Raw genomic sequence first — 21,883 nt, 5'->3', positions numbered from 1 at the left:
ATTTCCCTGACTAGGGACTGAACCTGGGCCACAGCAATGAAAGCCCAGAATCTTAACCACTGTGCCAACCAGGAATTCCCACTATCTTAAAAAAATTTTTTTTATTAAAAAAAATTGGTCTGAAACAGCTGGGGCCATTGGCATTTCTCTCTCCACCCCAGAAGGAGGGATGAGCATAGGTGTCCAAAGACCCTTTAAGGAGAGATTTCACTCCATCTCACTCCCCAGGGGATAGAAGAAAGGGCTTGCAAGAGACCAAAGCTTCTGACTGGGGGCAGAGTGGGGAACTCCCCAACTGGGAAGAGGATGGGAGTCTGAGGGCCCTAGGAAGACGAGACCTGTGCTCAATGCTAATCCCTTGGGAGGGTGGAGCCTCAGAGGGACGAGTTGTGCAGTGCCCTTAAGGCATCAATATCCAGGGACCAGGTTGGCAAGACCCTCCCCAAGCTGTCTCAGTATTAAAGTACTGCCATCTGACTTTACAGGCTAGAAAATGGAGCCTGAGGCCCCAGACAGAACCAGGTGTCAGAGGGTCCTGGGAAATGTTCCCAAGGTGGGGGACTCCCAGGTTCCTTTGTACCTCTGAGCAAGGGTAGGCTCCGCCAAAGCACACAAGGTGGAGACTTGGAACCAAGTTACCTGACTCAGAGCGATAAGGGACTGGGCCATGTATTAGCATGCTGGGGCTGCCCCAACAGTTTCATGAACAAAATGGCTTAAACAACAGAAGTCTGTTGTCTCACAGCTCTGGAGGCTGAAAGTCTGAGATCAAGACACCAGCAGGGCTGTGTTCCCTCTGAAGGCCCAAGGGAAGGATCTGTTCCCAGCTTCTGGTCATTCCTGGGCTGGTGGCAGCTCAGCTCCAAACTTCACACGGCATTCTCCCGAGTGTGTGTGTGTCCACATTTCACCTTTTTATAAGGACACCATTCAATACTCTGGTCACCTGATCCCCAGAGCCGACTCATTGGAAAAAAACCTGGTGCTGGGAAAGATTGAAGGCAGGAGGAGAAGGGTGTGGTATAGGATGAGATGGTTGAATAGCATCACTGACTCGATGGACATGAGTTTGAGCAGGCTTCGGGAGACAGTGAAGTACAGGGAAGCCTGACGTGCTGCAGTCCACATGGTCACAGAGTCAGACACGACTCAGCAACGGAACGACAACTTTCGTATTAGAAAAGGAGCCCACCCTCTCCCAGTATAACTTCATTTCCAAATAAGGTCATCTTTTACTCCTTGGAAGGAAAGTTATGACCAACCTAGATAGCATATTCAAAAGCAGAGACATTACTTTGCCAACAAAGGTCCGTCTAGTCAAGGCTATGGTTTTTCCAGTGGTCATGTATGGATGTGAGGGTTGCACTGTGAAGAAAGCTGAGCACTGAAGAACTGATGCTTTTGAACTGTGGTGTTGGAGAAGACTCTTGAGAGTCCCTTGGACTGCAAGGAGATCCAACCAGTCCATCCTAAAGGAGATCAGTCCTGGGTGTTCATTGGAAGGACTGATGCTGAGGCTGAAACTCCAATACTTTGGCCACCTCATGCGAAGAGTTGACTCATTGGAAAAGACTCTGATGCTGGGAGGGATTGGGGGCAAGAGGAGAAGGGGACGACAGAGGATGAGATGGTTGAATGCCATCACCGACTCGATGGACATGAGTTTGAGTAAACTCTGGGAGTTGGTGATGGACAGGGAAGCCTGGTGTGCTGCGATTCATGGGGTCACAAAGAGTTGGACACAACTGAGCTACTGAACTGAACTGAACTGGAGGTACTGGGGATTAAGATTTCAACCTATGAATTAGTGGCGCGCGCGCGCGTGTGTGTGTGTGTGTGTGTGTGTGTGTGTGTGATGGGTGGGGGAGGGTGCGCAATTCAACCTGTAACAGATGGGTCTCAAACCCTGAGTTTCAGGGCACAGTTCACACACTACTTAAACCCAGCTGACTCTAATATGGGCGTCTTGGTTCACTCTCTCCACACCCTATGAGCCTGGAAGGTTGACCACCTCTCCTTTGCTGAAAGAGGTTGGGAGCAGTAACAGGCGGTGGCCAGGACATACACTGAAGATGCTCTGTCAGCAGCCTACTTCCCAGCTGCGACCATGGCAGGGTCACAGCCTCCCTGACTCTCAGCTGTGATGAGGCCAAGAGCAGGATGGAGAGGGCCCAGACTGGACAAAGTGCTCAGCTGATTCTAGCTGCCTTCCCCTCTCCTTGCTGTCGCCTCTGAATGTAGAAAATCTTCCTTCAGGTTGAGTGGAGACCCAGCTGAGGGCAGGGCTGTGTGGGTGTGTCAGTCACTCAGTTGTGTCCCACTCTTTTGCGACCCCATGGACTGTAGCCCACCAGGCTCCTCTGTCCATGGGATTCTCCGGGCAAGAATACTGGAGTGGATAGTCATTCCCTTCTCCAGGGGATCTTCCCCACCAGGGATTGAACCCGGGTCACCTGCATTGCAGGTAGATTCTTTACCATCTGAGTCAGAGGGCAGGGCTGGGAGAGGGTAAATTACGAATCCAAGGTCACAGGGTTAAACCTCTTCTCCAACCCTGAGCCCATCATGCCCAGTACCCTGTACCACACCTGTGATGTTGGTTTCCCTCTCCTGGGTCTGGCCAGTGCCACTCTCCCCTGCCCATCAGCTCCATCCTGGGTTCTCCTTGCCACATCCTCCTAAGTTCTCCTAAGGATTCAGGGACGTGTCTTCATCAGCTGTAAAGTGAGGGGCAGTTAGGGACTTGGCAATGTGCTAAGTGCCATTTCATCCAGACCCCAGAGGGTCAAATTGGGATCCAGTGTCGCCTTCCAGAGACTTTGCCCTTGGGAAAGGAGAAGTGACTACTTCGGGGAGTGAAGGAGGGGGAGGTTGAGGAAACTGAGCCAGAGAATCTTAGAGCTGGAGGGAACTTTGGAATACCCTGATTCCAAAGGGTACCTCTGGCTACGATGGAGAAACCAAGGCCCAGGGAGGGGAGGTAATTGCCAAGGTCAAATGTTGGGCGGTGCCCGGCAGGCATCTGGGGCTATGTCGGGCCGAAGGGACAGGTGGTGGGAGCTCCCCCAGGTCTGGGAGCCCAGTTCTCACGGTCGGAGGGGCTGGCGTCTGAGGAGGGGTCGCCTCCAGAACTCTTGCGGGGAGGGGAGGCTAAAAGCAAGGTTGAGGCGTGAATCTGGGGATTGTGGGAGTGGAGGGCGGCGCACCCGCCCGGGGCAACGCGTGGGGCACGGGAGAAGGGGCTGGTGGAAAGGTGGGGTCCTGCGGGGGCCGGCGCGTGGGAGCCGGGCTGGCCGGGGCGGGGTGAGTCACCGCCCGCCCGCTCCCATTGTGCGGCCCAGCGGCGGCGGCGGAGCTGCGGAGCCAAGCGGGAGGAGGTGGAGCCGCGGGCTGCGGGCTCCGGCGCCTGCGTCTGCCCGACTCCCCGCGGCCGCGGGCGCCCCCCGGCCGTCCGACCCTGCGTGGCGACAGGCCCCGAAGCCCGCGCCAGAGGGAGATGGGGCGCGGCGGCCGGCCCAGGCCTCGCACTCTCCGGAGCCCCGAGGTACCGCAGGGCGGGGCGGGGCGCGGCGCGCCCGGCTCGGGGGCGTCCGGGGTGCGGCGGGGCCTGGATGGGCGCTGGGGAGGCCGGGGGGATCCGGCTCCGGAGAGAGGGAGGGGGCGGCGGCGTGAGACTCCTGACCCCGCCCTCCTTCCCCAGGGCTCCCCATTAGGTTCGCGCAGCGCCCCCTTCTTCTCACCTGGGTCACGGGTCCCTCAGTGAGTCCGAGCCTCCCAAGCTGCTTCTCCGGACATGGCCAACGGAGTGATCCCGCCACCCGGGGGCGCCTCCCCCCTACCCCAGGTGACTGACGCTTGCGGGGGGTGGAAGAGGAGAGGAGGGGGAGGGACCGCAGGAGGAGGTGGGGGTGTCCTCTGGTCGATTCTGGGACCACCCCACTCTCGATCCAGGGATGGAGCTGGGCAGGGATATGGAGAAGGAGGGGGGGTCTTTTGGTATTTTTCTGATCTGTTGACCCCTCTGGTCCCAAGCCCTGAGAGCCTGGGAGGTTGACCCCAGTCTGGGCCTCAGGGAGTAGAAGATGGGGTCTACTGGTCTCCCCCACCTCCTCCCGGGGCTTGGAGTTGGGGTAGATGTGTCAAGTTCATGGGTCGAGGGTCCTTAGGAGAGGCTGCTGGGTCTGCAGGTCCGGGTGCCCTTGGAGGAGCCACCTCTGAGTCCAGACATGGAGGAGGACGATGACTTGGGCAAGACCTTGGCTGTGAGCAGGTTTGGGGACCTCATCAGCAAGCCCCCGGCCTGGGACCCCGAGAAGCCCAGCCGCAGCTACAGCGAGCGGGACTTTGAGTGTGGGTAGCCCGGGGACCCCTAGTGTGGCCGCCCTCACCGCCATCACCTTCATTTGCCACCATCACCGTGCTCACCACTGGCTGGGTCACCCAGGGCCATCTTATGCTGGACGCTGTGCTGGGCCACCACGCCGTGTTAAGTCATCCTGCCTCACTCACCCATCACCTGTCTGCCTGCCAGGGGAGCTGGGCCCCAGACCGAGGGGAGATGTAGGGAGATGGGCCCGAGGCCACTCTTGGTGACCTTCATCTTCCTCAAGGCTCTGTCCTTCCTCTGGCCCTGCCCTTTCCTCTAGGCCACCTCTCCTCCCCTCCTTGTCTCGGCTGACTCCACCTTTACTTTCTTTGCTGTATCCTGGCCTCTCATACCCCCATCTTCCCCTCTCCATCACTCCATCCCCCACTCTACCAGGCCTTACCCATGACAGGCTGTGGATACAGGTGTTGGGGGGAGCCTGACTCTGGAGAAAGGACCAGGGTGCCCTTCTTTGCGGCCTTGAGCTAGAATAATAAGGTGTGTGCCCCTAGGGTGGTGAGGGGCCCTCTTCTGTTGTGGGGGCCCCAACCGGCTCTCCTGCACCCCCAGTTCACCGACACACATCCCACCACACCCACCACCCGCTCTCGGCGCGCCTGCCTCCACCCCACAAGCTGCGGCGACTGCCCCCCACCTCTGCTCGGCAGACCAGGAGGAAGAGGAAGAAAGAGAAAACCTCTGCTCCCCCCTCCGAGGGGACCCCTCCCATCCAGGAGGAGGGGGGAGCCGGAGTGGATGAGGAGGAGGAGGAAGAGGAAGAAGAGGGGGAATCTGAGGCTGAACCTGCAGAGCCCCCACCCCCAGGGTCCCCACCGAAAGCAAAGGTAGGGACCCCCGAAATGGGGCTGGCTGCTCAGGGAGGGGCGCAGAGAGGAGGGGAGGCTTGGCAGTGGGGGGTTGGGGCTGAGTCGGGGCACGGACCCAGGGCACACGCGGTTTATCCACAGTTCTCCATTGGAAGTGACGAGGATGACAGTCCTGGCCTCTCCGGGAGGGCTGCCTTCACCAAGCCCCTGCCCTCGGTGGGCCCAAGCTCGGACAAGAGCCCCCAGCACTCCGTCAGGTACCGGCCTCCGGCCCAGTCCAGCGCAGGTCCCAGGCTCCTTCCTGAACCCCCGAGAAGAAGCTGGGAGGAGACGAGAGAAGGGGGCAGAGGAAGCAGGCAGGGCGTGCCCCTTCTCTGCACGAAGGACCAGTAGGAGAGGACGAGAGGGTTGACAGGGACAGTCTTCCAGGAGAGAGAGGTTGTCTAGGTGGAGAGGAGAATGGGACAAAGAGGACCTGGGGACCGGCATGATGGGCTCAGGAAGGTGGAGATAAGCTTTTTCTCTGCCCAGGAGAAGCCTGTGTTTAGTCCCCAGGGGGGACAATCCAGCCCAGTCCCAAGCTGGGGGAGGGCAGGGGAACCCCCTCACCTGGCCCATCACTGTTGAGCTTCCCTGACGAGTTCAAGGCTGCCGTGTTGCCTCCTCAGCTCTCCTAGTCCCCGGGCCCGCGTCTCCCGAGTCACCGGAGAGAAGGGCCGACCGTGGAGCCCGTCGGCCAGCTATGACCTGAGGGAGCGGCTGTGCCCAGGCAGTGCCCTGGGCGGCCCGGGTGGCCCGGAGCAGCAGGTGCCCACTGACGAGGCGGAGGCTCAGATGCTGGGCTCTGCAGACCTGGATGATATGAAGAGTGAGTGACACCCACTCCCAGGGGTACCTAGCCTGTGAGAGACCTTGGAGAAGCTCAGTGCACTCCCCTACCCAGGGCTGAGCCCTCTCTGCGGTATCCCTGCCTGCTGGAATGTGGCCAGTGACAGGGAGCTCACTACCTCACCAGACTATGCCTCGGGTGCCAGAGCTGAGATTTCCCCTGGCGACACCTCTACCCTTCCGTCCTGGTTGTGTCCTCTGAGTCACCCCTGGAATGAGGCAGCCCCCACATGACATTTAGAGACATCCTTTTACCCCCTCTCCCGAGGCTCCTCTCCTTGGGGAAAACTCTTGTTAACCCCCCGACCCCGAACCAGACCCCTGAGGCTGGGCCACTCATCTTGGCCCTACCACTCCCTGTGTCGGGCCCCCTTGCTCCCACCATACCACCCTCGACTGGGCCTGGCTGTGATCTCGGCACATTCCTTCCATCTTATCAGTGCCCTGGTTTCTGTGCCACCTGTCATCACCCATGGGGCGCTGTGCCCAGGCCAGGGGCATCACCGACCCCTCCCTCCTCCCGCTTGGAACCACAGTGTGTCGGGGTGGGGGGAGGAGTTGGAGGGAGGGCTTTGAGCTCAATACGTCATGGAAAGTTGCCAGGGCCTGAGGACAGGGACAGGAACAATCCGATGGCAGCAGGAGCAGCGCAGGAGCAGCGGTGGCAGCGGGATGGGGGGGCCAGGGGAGGGCGTGTTTACAGACCCAGCGTGGGGGCTGAAAGCAGCAGGAAGCAGGCTTGGGGACCTGGGGAGTCGGGGTCGGGAGGCCGGCCACTTGCAGCTCTGGTTGGACCAAGACCACCGCTGTCCAAGCTCCTATCTCTCTGGAGAGCCAGGGCTCTGGGAAGGAGCAGGGGCTGCAGTCTCGTCCATCTAGGGGATGACGAGCCCACTGGAGGAGATCACAGAGCCCAAGGGGGCATCGAGCCCTGGGCCTGGGGACACTGAGGGCCAGGGCCCTGGGAGGGCTCCAGCCCCGAGCCCTCGAGACTCGCTGACCTCAGAGGACTTAGAGATGTTTGTGCTGGACTTTGAGGACTATGACCTGTGGGAATCCATCAGGGGCCAGCTGAGCCCCATGGCGGGGGGACTAGCTTGTGAGTAACTGGGCTGCTGGCCTTGTCCCAGCTCTGGGCCTGGAAGGGGTGCGTGGGGAGAGAGGGATGGAAGCTCTGCCTGCGTGTACCCACGTGGGGGACGTGGGTGCCGGGGGGCACAGGCAAAGGCTGAGAGTACAGAGCCTGGGGACGTACTGTGTGTCCTGGTTCTACAGATTGAGAGGCAGTGGCCATGGCAGGGGCCGTGGACTGGGTTGGGTGGGGGTCCGCCTTTTCCCTGTGGCTTAGCCAGCATCTTCTGTGTGACTTTGGACTAGTCCTGTCCCCTTTCTGGGCCTCAGTCTCCTCATGTATGAAATGTGGCCCCCCACCCCGGAAAATGTGGTTTTGTTGGCGTAGCCGCTGGGTGACTGTGGTGCTCCCCACCGAAGTAGACTGGCCATGACCCCGGGGGACCCTGAGCTGGTGCCCTGGGACGGCTGAGCCCACCTTCTCCGCAGGTCACCGGCTGGAGGACAACCCTGGTGTGCGGCGGCACCTGGTCAAGAAGCCATCTCGGACACAGAGTGGGAGGGGCAGCGCCAGTGGCCTGGCCCCCGTCCTGCGCAGGAAGAAGAAGCAGCAGCAGCTGGACCGTCGGCCCCATGAGGTACCAGACCCTGCAGGGATGGGCCTTTCGGTTCCTCTCGCCTCTCTTCCCACCTTCTCCCTCCCTCCCTGCCTGCCTGGCCCATCACCCACATCCCCAGGACAGCCGGGCCCACTTGCGGCCCCCCAGGCCCTCACCCTGGGCACCTCACCCCAGGTGTTTGTGGAGCTGAACGAGCTGATGCTGGATCGCAGCCAGGAGCCCCACTGGCGGGAGACGGCCCGCTGGATCAAGTTTGAGGAGGATGTGGAGGAAGAGACGGAGCGCTGGGGAAAGCCCCACGTGGCCTCGCTCTCCTTCCGAAGCCTGCTGGAACTCAGGAGGACCATAGCCCACGGTAGGAGCACTGCAGAGCTCGTCCGGTGCCAGGCTGCCCAGCTCCTGGGATGATGCCCTGGGGCCAGGCAAGGCCTGGCTGCCCCTCGGGAATGTGGGGTCCGCACAGCCATACTCTGAGGGACGGGGCTGTGCCTGGGGACCTGGCTCTATACCTGCGGCACGGTAGGTATCTGTCCAGGCAGTAAGCCGACAGATGACCCCTCTCTGGGCAAGGAGGGGCCGTGCCCTCACCCCGTGCTCTCTTTTTCCATCCCTTTCGGGCTGGGCTGTGGCCATGTGGAACTGTGTATCTGCCTGGGCACATGGGATGCTATGCTCACCCAGCATACTTGCCTGCCCCTGGGGGAGCAAGGCCACTGTGGGGGGGTGGTGTTTCTGTGTCTAACGGGAATAAGATCCCTTCCCCGTCTGTTTCCCCAGGGGCTGCCCTTCTCGACCTGGAGCAGACCACTCTGCCAGGCATCGCGCACCTCGTGGTGGAGACTATGATTGTGTCTGACCAGATCCGGCCGGAGGACAGGGCCAGTGTCCTTCGCACTCTGCTGCTGAAACACAGGTGCCAGGCTGGAGCGCCAGGGAGGGGGGGATGGCCTTCAGGTTCAGCTGTCTTCCGGGAGCACAGACTCTCTCGAGTGGCTGTTTCCAGTCTGCTTGAATACCTTAAGCGACAGAGAGCTCATTCCTTCACCCATTAGAAAGTATCAACCATTAGAAAGTTCCTTCTTACACTGAGGTAGAGAGAATGGAAGCCCCGACCCTCCATATGTCATTTTCCCATGACCTCAGGCCACCAAGGACCTCTCCTGCTCACCTGCCTGCCCCCTCTGTCCTCTCTCCAGCCATCCCAATGATGACAAAGACAGTGGCTTCTTTCCCCGAAATGCGTCCAGCTCCAGTGTGAACTCTGTCCTAGGGAATCACCACCCAACCCCCAGCCACGGCCCTGACGGTGCAGTGCCCACCATGGCTGATGACCTGGGGGAGCCAGCCCCACTCTGGCCTCACGACCCTGAGGCCAAGGAGGTCAGTTGCTTTGCTCTGACCTGGGCTGGGGGACAGCAAGGGTTTCATTGAGTGGATCAGGAAGGTTGGATGCTTGGTGCCAAGCTAGGCATGGAGAAACAGGAGGTTTAAGTGGGATCATGGGGCAGGGCCAGGGGAGCCCGGTAAATAAGATAAAGCTGCGGTGGTGGTGGGGCTTGGAGGAGGGGTCCAGATCCTGGGCTGGTCCCCTCCTGCTGTGGGGCACATCACCAGGAGCCCCCACCTTGGCTGGGTTGGGGGCGGTGAGGGGAGAAAGCAAGGCCCAGATCCAGGGGTTGGAGGCAGAGTCCAGGCCTGGAGCAAGGGATGGGAGGGCCTGCCACGGCCTTCGGTCTGGGTCCCAGCCCTATTCCAGTTCTGCGTCCTCAGAAGCCCCTGCACATGCCTGGGGGAGATGGTCACCGGGGGAAAAGCCTGAAGCTGCTGGAGAAGATCCCTGAAGATGCTGAGGCTACTGTTGTGCTCGTGGGTAAGGAGGGCTGGGCACTGGGGATAGGGGTTACGGGGCGTGGATGCCTCCACTGAAGTCTGCTTGTCTTGACTTTGGCCAGACCCTCAACCTGCCCCTTCTCTTCCTCTCAGCCCATCTTGCCCCAGCCTTTTCTTCCCTAATCCTCTGTCTGCTTCCTGTTCAGTTTTCTGCTATCTTGGCCTGCTGCTAGTCCATCTAGCACCTTTGTGAGAATCAGACAAAGGCACTTCTTCCTTAATACCCTTGAGTTCCACCTGTTGGTAAATTATAATAAATATACAAACATAGGGCTTCTTTAGATTGGGGTTCCTTTATGCAGTATGCAACCTGCTCAACTGGTACATGATGGCCCCAAATATCCCCTGCAGGGCCTGCCTTGACCGTTCCCCTTTGCCCAGCACCCTGCGCCTTGCTCTCCCTCCAGGCTGTGTGCCTTTCTTGGAGCAGCCAGCGGCCGCCTTTGTGCGCCTGAACGAGGCCGTACTCTTGGAGTCTGTGCTTGAGGTCCCCGTGCCAGTTCGCTTCCTCTTCGTGATGCTGGGGCCAAGCCACACCAGCACCGACTATCATGAGCTTGGGCGCTCCATTGCCACCCTCATGTCTGACAAGGTGGGTCTTGTTCCCCGGAGCCCTGTTTGTTCCCCATCCCTTTCACTGCCCCCCAGTGGTACCCACGGATGCAGGGGTGCTATGCGTCCCCTGGGTGGAGGCAGTACTCTGGAGTGGTGGTGGCAGCTGTGAGGTAAGACAGAAAAGGGAGCCTTGGGCCGGGGGACAGGGAGGTGGATGCAGGAGAGAAGCCCAGACTCTGAAGCTTTGGATGTGATAGGAGGCTTGAAAGGGAGGCAGGAGTCTCCAGGGCTTGGACAGGAGGGCTCTCTAGCCAGGGATGGTGTTCAAAATACTTACTGACCAGCAGGCTGTGGGCACTCTCCAATCAAAATGGAAGTTGGATTGTTAAGGCCATGCTGGGCATCACTGTTGCAGTGTGGAAAAGTCTGGAGACTCTCCCAGGAGGATAGAGAACGCTCCCCAGGGTGAGGAGTGGTGTTCAGGGCCGTGGCTCCCTGCTAGAAGGGACCTGGGTCAGAGCTCTGACCAGCATCCTGGACCTCTGTGTGGCTGAACATCCCCTTTGCCTCTGGCTCTGTGATGGCCCAACACCTCCTCCCTGAAGGCCCCCCTCCCTGGGCCATGGGCTCAGCCCCTGCCTCTCCTGCCTCCAGCTGTTCCATGAGGCTGCCTACCAGGCGGACGACCGGCAGGACCTCCTGAGCGCCATCAGCGAGTTCCTGGATGGCAGCATCGTGATCCCCCCGTCCGAGGTGGAAGGCCGAGACCTGCTGCGCTCCGTGGCTGCCTTCCAGCGCGAGCTGCTCAGAAAGCGCCGGGAGCGTGAGCAGACCAAAGCTGAGCTGACCACCCAGGGTGGCTACGTGGCCCCCGGGAAAGGTCTGACCCTATGGGGCCCGGGGCCCCCTGCACGCATGTCTCCCTGGCCCCGTCTGACTCCTGAGTCCCGCACTCCGGCTTCCAATCCCTGATTCACGTCTCTGCCCTGGGACCTGGGCTGGGAAGGATGCGGCCCAGGGCCTGCTCCCAGCACAAGGTTCCAGCAGCCCCTGTGTTCCCCCAGAACTGTCAATGGAACTGGGGAGCTCTGAGGCTGCCCCTGATGATGACCCCCTGCTGCGGACTGGCTCAGTGTTTGGGGGGCTTGTCCGGGACGTGAAGCGCCGGTACCCGCACTACCCCAGTGACCTGCGGGACGCCCTGCACTCCCAGTGTGTGGCCGCCGTGCTCTTCATCTACTTCGCTGCCCTCAGCCCCGCCATCACCTTCGGGGGGCTGCTAGGTGAGGGGCAGGAGGAGAGGTGAGGGGACTCAGTGTCACCTGCAGCGTTCCTGGGCCAGGGGGTCCCGTGGTCACTTCCGGGATGCCTGTAATGTGAGAGGGAGTGGGGCATCTGGTGACCACCTGGGGAGCTGGTGCTGATGCTGGTGAGGGGGCACTGCTCTGTATTTCCTGGGTCCTCAGGTTAGGGGTGGGCTTCCCTGGTGGCTCAGATGGTAAAGAATCCGCCTGCAGTGGGGGAGACCTGGGTTCGATCCCTGGGTTAGGAAGATTCCCCTGGAGGAGAGCATGGCAAACCACTTCAGTATTCTTGCCTGGAAAAATCCCCATGGACAGGGGAGGCTGGCAGGCTACAGTTCATGGGGTTGCAAAGAGTCAGGCATGACTGAGCGACTCAGCATAACACAGGACAGGTTAGGGGAAACTAGATGAGAAAGGGGGGCCAGGTGGAAGGAGCCGGGCAACAGCTATCCCACTGACCCTCGCTCTCTCCAGGGGAGAAGACAGAGGGGCTGATGGGTGTGTCTGAGCTGATCGTCTCCACGGCTGTGCTTGGCGTTCTCTTTTCTCTGCTGGGGGCCCAGCCGCTGCTCGTGGTCGGCTTCTCGGGGCCACTGCTCGTCTTTGAAGAAGCCTTCTTCAAGGTGACTGCCACCCAGTCCCTCCCCAGGGGTCACCCGCTCTACCTTGTTCCCCTGGCCCAGGTGATGGGCCTCCGGGGTGGCTCCCTCCACTCCCTCGGGGTTCACCTGTCCCCCCTGTCCCGTGGGGCCCTGACAGCCAGGGCAGATGGCTGTGAGTAAGTGCCTGTCTCTGCTGATCTCTAGTTCTGCCGGGCCCAGGACTTGGAGTATCTCACGGGCCGTGTGTGGGTTGGCCTCTGGCTGGTGGTCTTCGTCCTCGCCCTAGTGGCCGCGGAAGGCAGCTTCCTGGTCCGCTACATCTCACCTTTCACCCAGGAGATCTTCGCCTTCCTCATCTCGCTCATTTTCATCTATGAGACCTTCCACAAGCTCTACAAGGTGGCAGCCCCCGGAGGTCTTGGGGGTGGGTTTATGTGGGGGCTGGGCAGCGCCCTGGATGGGGTGTGGAGCATCGGAGGGGGAGGGGACAAGAAGGAAGGCTGTGGGCGTTGGCGGGGTGAGGATGCTCTCAGCCAGATCTGAGCTGAAGCGCAGGAGTCAAAGCCAGAGGTTTAAAGTCTGGGATTTGCCTGCACCGGTATGGAAAGAAAGGGGGGCCCTGTAGTGCTTCTGGGCTGGGGGTCCTTGGGTCACTGTGTGTAGAGGAGCGGCATGGGTGTGTGTGTGAGATGGAGCTGGATGTCCTGTGTTATGTTCCCTGGTCAGGTGTGGGAGGGGAGGGGGGAGGGGGGGAGGGGGGAGGGGCCCGCCCTCTCTCTCACAGGTGTGTACTGATGCTGTGAAGTCAGGCTCACCTACCCAGGTGAGCACTGGAGCAACCTTGTAACCCACCCAGGTGTTCACGGAGCACCCACTGCTGCCATTCTACCCCCCTGAGGGAGCCCTGGAGGCGGAGCTGGACCTGAATGCGAGTGCCCTGCCCCCCACCGAGGGGCCGCCGGGCCCCAGGAACCAGCCCAACACGGCTCTGCTGTCCCTCATCCTCATGCTGGGGACCTTCCTCATCGCCTTCTTCCTGCGCAAGTTCAGAAACAGCCGCTTCCTGGGCGGCAAGGTGTGTGGTTGGCAGGAGTAGGGCCTGTAGGGTCCCTGTGGGCGTCCCTCCATTCCTGCTGGCATCATCGGGCTCTGCTCTGGAGAGGAGGGGCTCCTCCCTTCTCCTGGTCATGGGAGAACCCAGCCAAGTCCGTGCAGCTCTCCGCCCCTGTCTGAAGCCCTCAAAGTGTGACCAGGAGAGGAATGCCCTCCTGGGCTGGCTGGGCACCTGTGGGGTTTAAAGGGACAGGTCAGTGGACTTCTGGCTCCTGCTCAGGCTTTCCTGGTAGCTCAGCTGGTAAAGAATCCGCCTCCAGTGCAGGAGACCTGAGTTTGATCCCTGGGTTGGGAGGATCCTCTGGAGAAGGGAATGGCAACCCACTCCAGTATTCTTGCCTGGAGAATCCCATGGACAGAGGAGCCTGCTGGGCTACAGTCCATGGGGTCTCAAAGAGTCAGACACAACGGAGTGAATAATGCTGCTACTACTGCAGGCTCAAGAAGGGTCTGGGCAATAAGCCCCCATGTTAGTCTCCTGACCCTCCTCTTATCCCCCTCTGGCTGCCTTCCCCTGACTGGTCCTTCTCAAGGCTCGCCGCATCATCGGGGACTTTGGCATCCCAATTTCCATTCTGGTGATGGTCCTGGTGGATTACTCCATCACAGACACCTACACACAGGTGAGTGAGCCCCGATGCCGTCTGGCAAGACCCCAAGGCCTTGAGAGGGTGGCCATAACAGGTCCCCACTGCCCCAGCAGCCAGTCAGGGCTGGAACCCAGCTTTCCTAGTGGAGTGGCTACATGCTGGTGCCACATGGGGGTGGGCGGGTGCGCGGTTTCAGAAGCAGCCATGTGGACCAGCTGTGGAGGCCAGCAGGGGGTCTGGGGCTGTCTGCGGACCCCTAGTCAAGACTCTTGGAGGAACTGGTGTGGGATTAGGGGCAGAAAGACAGGTGCCCCCAGAGCAGGTCTACTGACAGCTCCTCTGTGGCTCACGGAGAAGGTGGATCATTTCCTCATTCACTGCCAGACCCTTGGAGGGACAATGACTTTGGAGGGTTACAGAACTAATTTTCTCCAAAGCTGTTCACACCCCAATTCCCTGGAGCCCTGGTGCTGGGGACACAGAGCCGGGCGGGAACAGCTGCCCCGTGGAGTCGTTGGCATCCCCGAACCCGGTCTTCCTTCTGGCCGTGCAGAAGCTGACGGTGCCCACGGGGCTCTCAGTGACCTCCCCCAGCAAGCGCACGTGGTTCATCCCGCCTCTGGGCAGTGCGCGTCCTTTCCCGCCCTGGATGATGGTGGCGGCCGCTGTGCCTGCACTCCTGGTCCTCATCCTGATCTTCATGGAGACACAGATCACTGCGTGAGGGGACGGGGCGGGCCCCAGGCGGAGGAGGTGGGGGAGGAGTGGGGTTGGGGGACTGGCAGCCCCCGGGGGGTCCCTGGACCCGGGCACGGTGTCCCCGAGGTGTTCTGAGAGGATATCTGTCTGTCACCACCACCGCTTGCAGGGTGGCACTTGACAGTCCTCAGAACACCCTGGCAGCAGCATGCTCTCTCAGTCTGTGATCCTCACACGTGTCTCATTTTGGTTAAACCACAATGACGTGGTGAGAGCTGGCATCTGGCTTTTGTGGTATTTGAATATCCACAGTATTGGGAATTTGCCTCAAACTTGCTTAAATGTGAGAACTTCAGTTTGAGAGCTTGGGAGAGAAAGCTGGCAGGTCCTGGCGGACAGCCTCTGCTCTGCATGTCCTCCGTCCACTTCTGGTCCCCGCTGGGTGTGCCCACCTGCCCCTCACCCCTGCTCTCCCCCAGGCTCATCGTTAGCCAGAAGGCGCGGAGGCTGCTCAAAGGCTCTGGCTTCCACCTGGACCTGCTTCTGATCGGCTCCCTGGGTGGGCTCTGTGGCTTGTTTGGGTTGCCCTGGCTCACGGCTGCCACCGTCCGCTCGGTGACCCACGTGAATGCGCTGACCGTTATGCGCACTGCCATTGCGCCCGGCGACAAGCCCCAGATCCAGGAAGTTCGGGAGCAGCGGGTCACTGGAGTGCTCATCGCCAGCCTTGTAGGTGAGAGCGCCCACCTTGTGCTCCGGCCCCCACCCCACAGACTTGTCGTCTGGAACCTAAAATCCTTTCTCCAGCCCTGACTTGACTCAGATCTCTTCTGAGTTTCCAAACGCATCATGAATAGCCCCAGCTCTGACCCCAGACCTGTTCCTTGACTCCACGTGCCTTTTTCCTTGGTTCTCTGTCCTTGGTTCTCTGTCCGGCTCCATCTTCTCTTGATTGCAGTGACTGCACAGGCTCATCCGTCCCCACAAGGGCTGTTGGAGGGGTCCTGCGGGTGTCTGTCTCCTCCTCCAGGCTTGTCCATCATCATGGGGGTGTTTATCTCCTTCTCCAGGTCTGTCCATCGTCATGGGGGCTGTGCTACGTCGGATCCCACTGGCCGTGCTCTTTGGGATTTTCCTGTACATGGGGGTCACATCGCTGTCTGGTATCCAGCTGTCCCAGCGTCTATTGCTCATCCTCATGCCGGCAAAACACCATCCCGAACAGCCCTACGTGACCAAGGTAGGGCTGGGAAGCATGGAGATGGGGAGATGGGGTGATGGGGGGACTCCGAGGGACCCAGTGCTGGAGATGGACTTGATGACTCTGGAGGATAAGTTGGGACCTGCGGAGCTGAGTCCCTGAGGATGTGGTGAGACCCGACACCTGTTCCCCAGGTGAAGACCTGGCGGATGCACCTCTTTACGTGCATTCAGCTGGGCTGCATCGCACTGCTCTGGGTGGTCAAGTCCACGGCGGCCTCACTCGCCTTTCCCTTCGTGCTGCTGCTCACAGTGCCTCTGAGGCGTTGCCTTCTGCCCCGGCTCTTCCAGGACAGGGAGCTGCAGGCGGTAAGGGATGGTGCTTGGGTTGGTCTTAGGGGGCCTGGACCCTGGATTCACGGAGGCCTGGCTCCCAGTCTCTTCTGTTGTGTGACTGATCTTCTGAAATCTCAACGGGGCTCCTGGGTTTCTGGTAGCTCAGCTGGTAAAGAATCTGCCTGCAATGCAGGAGACCCCAGTTGGATTCCTGGGTTGGGAAGGTCCCCTGGAGAAGGGATAGGCTACCCACTCCAGTATTCTTGGGCTTCCCTGGTGGCTCAGTTGGTTAAAAATCCACCTGCAATGCGGGAGACCTGGGTTCAATCCCTGGGCTGGGAAGATCCCCTGGAGGAAGGCATGGCAACCCATTCCCGTATTCTTGCCTGAGAATCCCCATGGACAGAGGAGCCTGGCAGGCTATAGTCCATGGGGTTGGAAAAAGTCGGACACGACTGAGCGACTAAGCACAGCACAATGGGGCTACTAACAGAGTCTCCCTTATGAAATTGTGGTGATGATTAAACACAAGTTCAGGTAAAGCAATGAGAAGGGTGTGGTTTGGTGTGAAGGAAGCAGAGGCTGTTGGAGACAATTGTGCAGGTTGTGTCCTGAACAAAAGCACACAGCTGAGGGACGGGTGGGGTGGGTGGCATTGAAATCCATCCTGAACCCTGCTTCGGTCGGCTGGAGCAGGAGTCCTCACTCCCCAGGATCTAATGCCTGATGATCTGATGTGGAACTGATGTAATAATAATAATAGAAATACTGTGCACAATAAACGCAATGTGCTTGAATCACCCCGAAACCATCTCTACCCACCACCCCCATCCTTTCCGCGGAAAACCTGTCTTCCGTGAAACTGGTCCAGGCTGGGATCCTCTGAGCTAGAGGAAGGGACATCTTTTTGAAAACTGTCCATTCACACATGGTGTACAAAGGCACCCCAGGAGCTCGGAGTACCAGGAAGTTTTTCTGTGTGGTAGCTGCTATCATCATTATTATTATTAGGAGGCGTCACTAGAGGGTGACCTGAAGCTTTTGGCCAGAGGGAGGTGCTTCAACCTGGGGCCATGGTCCCTGTAGACAGTGAGGGTGGAAAGGTCTGGGGGCAGTGAGGGCTGCCAGCCAGAGGAGGAACTGATGAATAGGAGGCGGCAAGCCCACTTCCCCTGCCTTTCCCAACTTTTCACTCCCTTCTACAGCTGGACTCTGAAGATGCTGAACCAAACTTTGATGAAGATGGCCAGGACGAGTACAACGAACTTCATATGCCCGTGTGATCCTCCACCATGGCGCTGCTGGGAGACCCTGACACTTTAGTGATCAACACCTGGGCCCCAGTCAGAGCCCAACCCCAGGGCCAGCTGACTCCTCATGACCCAGAGACGTGCCTGGAACCACTACTGTTGCCTCAGCCAGAAGGACCCCCCTGACTCTACCCCAGGCGCTGACCTCGTCTCACCCAAGTCCTTTCACAGACCAGACCGGCACAGGCTTTGAGCTCATTATAACCACACTCCTTGTCTTGTGTCTGCTTCACTTTCTTGGTTCCCTCTCTGGTTTCTCGGGTCATACTTACCATCTGGAATTGGAAGAATTCTGTTTTCAGGGTCATCAAAATCGGAGAGTTTTGAGGCAAGGACAGAATTCTTGGGGGAAAGGGAGAGAATGGAGACCACAGAAGGTCAGAGATGGGCCTTATCACCCACCCCCAACCTCACCCCCCACTCCTCTGAAGTACAGTTCAGCTGCTGGAGGCTCAAGGTCTGGCTTAAGGTCATTTGCCATTAATGCAGCCCCAGTTTAGAAGGGGAGGGAGAGAGAGGGGAGAGAGAGCAGGTTGCTCTGCTTTAGCCACTAGGGAAACCAGAGCGTCTCAATGACTGTGGAGCTACTGAGGGGAATGGAAAATGTTTATTTTCTTTTCGTCATCCTTGACATTCCGAAGAGCAGGGACAGTAGCTGCCCAGTCCCCTAGACGCCAGGGTGGAGCTGGATTTGGGGTCCCTGGACCATTTTAGATTCTCCAGGCATAAAGGAGAGGCAGTTCTGGGACTCCTGAGGCCACTCCTTGTGCAACAGTCTGTTAGGCCAGAAATAACCTGGGAGGCCTTGAGGAGGGTGCAAACTGGGAGCCCGTTGCGTCACAGTTACTAGGCAACCAGCAGCGTGGTTCAGCCGCTAGTCCCTGTGTTGCCCTCTGGTGGCCGCTCTCTTGTACTGCAGGCCCTGTCCGGTCTGCGCCCGGGAAGCACTGCCACCTGGTGGACCCGCTGTGGTCAAAGATCCCATTCAAGTACATTTAGTTCCTCCTAGGGAAACAACTCCTAGGGCTTCCCTGGTGGCTCAGTGGTAAAGAACCCACCTGCAATGCAGGAGACCTGGCTTTGATTCCTGGGTTGGGAAGATCCCCTGGAGGAGGGCAGAGCAACCCTCTCCAGTATTCTTGCTTGGAGAATCCCCATGGACAGAGGAGCCTGGCGAGCTGTAGTCCATGGGGTCGCAAAGAGTCGGACACGACTTAGCAACTAAGCCTAGGAAAGGGAGGCAAGAGGGTGGGGCAAAGAGGTGTCATGGACTCCTGTGAGCACCCGAGCTGGAGTGCCTCGACCCTACCTTCACCACTTCCTCGGGGGCTGGCCCAACTTCTTCCTTGTTCTTTCCCCATTTTCCTCCCAGATGTTCAGGCCAACAGCTAGAGCCCTGAAGTTTCGAGAGGGGATAGAGAGCTGTGAGACTGCTGTTCATAAGGAAGAGAGACGCCAGGTGCCCCTCCAGCTGTCCTCGGTTGTCATTCAGACTTAAGTATTAATGTTTCAGTCCAGTCGGCTGCTTGAGTCTCTGGCGCCATGAAGGCCTCCAATTGCATCTGCCCTCTGTGACGACAAGATTCCTTTTCCCTTAGATGGGCCAAGGCCAGGTGGAATTGCTGAGGAACTTCGCCAAGGAGAAAAGTGAAGGTCAAACATAAACTAGGAGAGTGACAGGCAAAGCCGATACAAAATGCGGAGATGGCAGAGGCCGCACATGGAGATAGGCTTGGCAGAGAAGCTTTGCACGCAGGCCTCTGTTCCTTTCCTGAGGTCTAAATCAGGTTGCCCGGTCCCATCTTCTGGGCCTTGGGGCAGCTTCCCTGTTGGGTCTGAGGGATGCTGAGACGCCCACGGGAAGGAAACTACTTCTGTCAGAACACCTGAGAGGAAGTAGTGACCTGGGCCCTGAAATCTCGGCTCTTCATTGGACAGAGTTTGTGTCAGTCATCTCTGCCTGGCGAGTAACTGAGAACCGTGGGCGTTGCTCAACTGGAAAAATAAGAAACAAGAGGGCGGGGCCTTTTGAAATGAATGAGTCCTGGTGCTGGCTAATGAGTCAAGTGGCCTCCAGTATAACTAGGCCCTTGAGGCCTCAGTCAGAACAATGTGGATGATGATTTAGCTGCTAATTTGTGTCCGCCTCTTGCAACTCCACGGTGTGTAGCCCGCCAGGGTCCTCTGTCCATGAGATTTCCCAGGCAAGAATGCGGGCATGGGTTACCATTTCCTTTTCCAAGGGATCTTCCCAACCCAGGGATCAAACCCAGCGTCTCCTGCATCCTAGGCGGAATCTTTATGAACTGAGCCACCAAGGAAATTAGAACAATAGGGGAACAAATTTCAGTGAAAGACTGAGCGAGTTATAATCTCTGGCTATGGACATCCCTTCCCAACACCCTCCATGGGAGAGGACACGAATAAGGCCTAAGAGCTTGGAGCCTTAGAGGTCATCACCTTTGCCCTCCCCTTCCCCTACCCCTACCCCCGAGGGAAGGCAACTGTGGGGAAGTACAAGGCCAGAGTTGGCCAGCATAAGCGCTGAACTGGGCCTGCGTTGGGGGGAATTCTTTCTCACCCAGGATGGGGGTCTGTGGAGGTGCTGAGACCACTTAGGGGGCTGAGCAGCTCACAGGTTTGCCAGGGATGGGTCCCTTGAGGGATGGCTGAGGACAGAGGGAGAGTGGGGGCCAGAATAAGACAAGGGGGATGGGACAGTGACGAACGCACAGAGACTCGTGGCCTGGCCTTTCAGAGATCATTCAGAGATCTTTACGTTTGGAGACATTCAGAGTGTGTCCTGAGGCCCTCGCGGCATCTGTGTTTTCTCTGACTTTCTCTTCACTGACCCTTCAACTTTATCCCCCTGAGGTCTGCAGCTTGACTGAGGCTGCCTTCTTCTAAGGGTGGAGGGGAGCCAAGGGAGAGGCGCCCATGAGGCCCTGGTGGTGCAGCTCGGGGGTATACGGGCAGGTAGAGGCCATACTTCTGGGTGACGGGCCCCGCCACCTCCTGCTTTACAATGGAAACAGCTTGGCAAGTGGGCACATCCGGGATGGCGCAGGACCCTTCCAATAAGGAGGAGAGTGGGCTCATTGCCATCTTAGCCCTCCCCCTTGAGGCTCTCCGAGTAGGGATATGGCCACATCCTGGGCAGCTGCCCCAAGCTTTTATTATCCTTGGACAAGTTCAAGTCCACTTCAGGCCCAGAGAAGGGCTAATTCATTCTACTCCTCTGAGAAAAGAGGGCGGCTGGTGTTTCCTTGATCAGTGCTGAAGATTCAGCTCACTTGTGACTCTGATGCCCCCGTGAAAGCTTTTGGCTGTCAGAGCTCATAGACCATCTGCTTGGATTGCCCTGGTCCCCTCCCTTGGGGCACACAGCCTGGCAATAATGTGTCCTGTTTGGCAGCTCGTGTGACATCTCTTCTTGTATCGTATCAGGTGACTCAGATAATGATCGTGCCTGTTGACACTTAGAGTTCTCAAAGAGAATTCTGAGCAGCAGTGGAAAGATGAAACGAACCCAAGGGCGCTTGCACCAAATACTGCCTGAACAGCTGGCACTTAAGCCCGTTGCTGAAAATAACAATCAGACAGCTTCTGGGCAAGCATCGAGCGGGGGATTGAATCCTATCTGGCAAATAGGAAACTCAGAGTGAGGAGTCTGGGTTCTAGATAAATAAATGTTATAATTACCCGAGAGAGAACTTGATCGGTTGTGTGACTCATCACTTGTGTCAAGAACAAACTTCAATATTTGTAGGGTTTATGTTTTAGAAGGGAGATTTAATATTCAAAACCTCTCCTGGGATTATTTTTAATTTGGTTGGAAATGTTTCTTTTTATTGAACAAATTTTATCAGGTGCTGACTAAGCAGACAGCCGTTGGGATGTTCGGTGGGTGGTGGGTGAATACCACTTGGATCTGAGGGGCTGGGAGGAGGAGCAGGGAGCTCCAGGGAGGAGGTTGCCTGGGTCGTGTAAGGGGAGGGACAGAGAGGAGGTGGGACACAGCTGGAGATGGAGCGGGTGTGCTTGATGCTTCTGGAATGACAGAGGGAGGGGAGCATTGAGGAGCATTCGAAATGACTTTTTTTTTTTAAAACTTTTAATTTTGTATTGGGGTATAGCTGATAACAAACAATGTTGTGCGAGTTTCAGGTGAACAGCTAAGGGCCTGAGCCATACATATACGTGTATCCTTGCTCCCCCAAACTCCCCTCCCATCCAGCTGCCACGTAACCCTGAGCAGAGTTCCATGTGCCGCACAGGAGGACCTTGTTGGTTATCCATTTAAAATATAACAGTGTGTACATGGCCTTCCCAAAGTCCCTAACTATCTCTTCCCCGCCCTTGCATTGGGCAACCATAAGTTGGTGAAATGACTTTTTAAGAAAAATTGATTGGAGTGTAGTCTTTTCCCATGTAAGTCATTGCACAGTATTAAGCAAAGTCCCCTGTGCCATATACTAGGTCCTTATTAGTTACCTATTTCATATGCAGTAG

General features: G+C 58.2%; 1 protein-coding gene across 3 annotated transcripts; it reads left to right on the top strand.

Moving 5' to 3' along the window:
• On the top strand, window positions 3,184-17,603 carry SLC4A3 (solute carrier family 4 member 3). 3 transcript variants are annotated; one of them, XM_018058920.1, is made up of 23 exons: window positions 3,186-3,544; window positions 3,701-3,844; window positions 4,188-4,350; window positions 4,937-5,211; window positions 5,335-5,450; window positions 5,862-6,061; window positions 7,642-7,790; window positions 7,947-8,127; window positions 8,550-8,685; window positions 8,969-9,152; window positions 9,543-9,642; window positions 10,070-10,254; window positions 10,872-11,097; window positions 11,282-11,500; window positions 11,996-12,144; window positions 12,328-12,522; window positions 12,980-13,198; window positions 13,770-13,859; window positions 14,380-14,546; window positions 15,005-15,258; window positions 15,596-15,765; window positions 15,921-16,094; window positions 17,267-17,603. In XM_018058920.1, exons 2-23 carry the CDS (start codon window positions 3,794-3,796, stop codon window positions 17,342-17,344), a joined length of 3,681 nt encoding a protein of 1,226 aa, XP_017914409.1. In that variant the 5' UTR covers window positions 3,186-3,544; window positions 3,701-3,793; the 3' UTR covers window positions 17,345-17,603. The 3 variants fall into 3 exon arrangements, with proteins under 3 accessions (XP_017914412.1, XP_017914409.1, XP_017914416.1); XM_018058927.1 differs by having other exon boundaries at window positions 3,188-3,544; window positions 4,188-4,864; XM_018058923.1 differs by lacking the exon at window positions 15,921-16,094 and having other exon boundaries at window positions 3,184-3,544.

This window comes from Capra hircus, chromosome 2, assembly GCF_001704415.2.
Source record: "Capra hircus breed San Clemente chromosome 2, ASM170441v1, whole genome shotgun sequence".
NCBI classification, from domain to species: domain Eukaryota; kingdom Metazoa; phylum Chordata; class Mammalia; order Artiodactyla; family Bovidae; genus Capra; species Capra hircus.
This window is presented reverse-complemented; position numbering and strand designations above follow the sequence as displayed.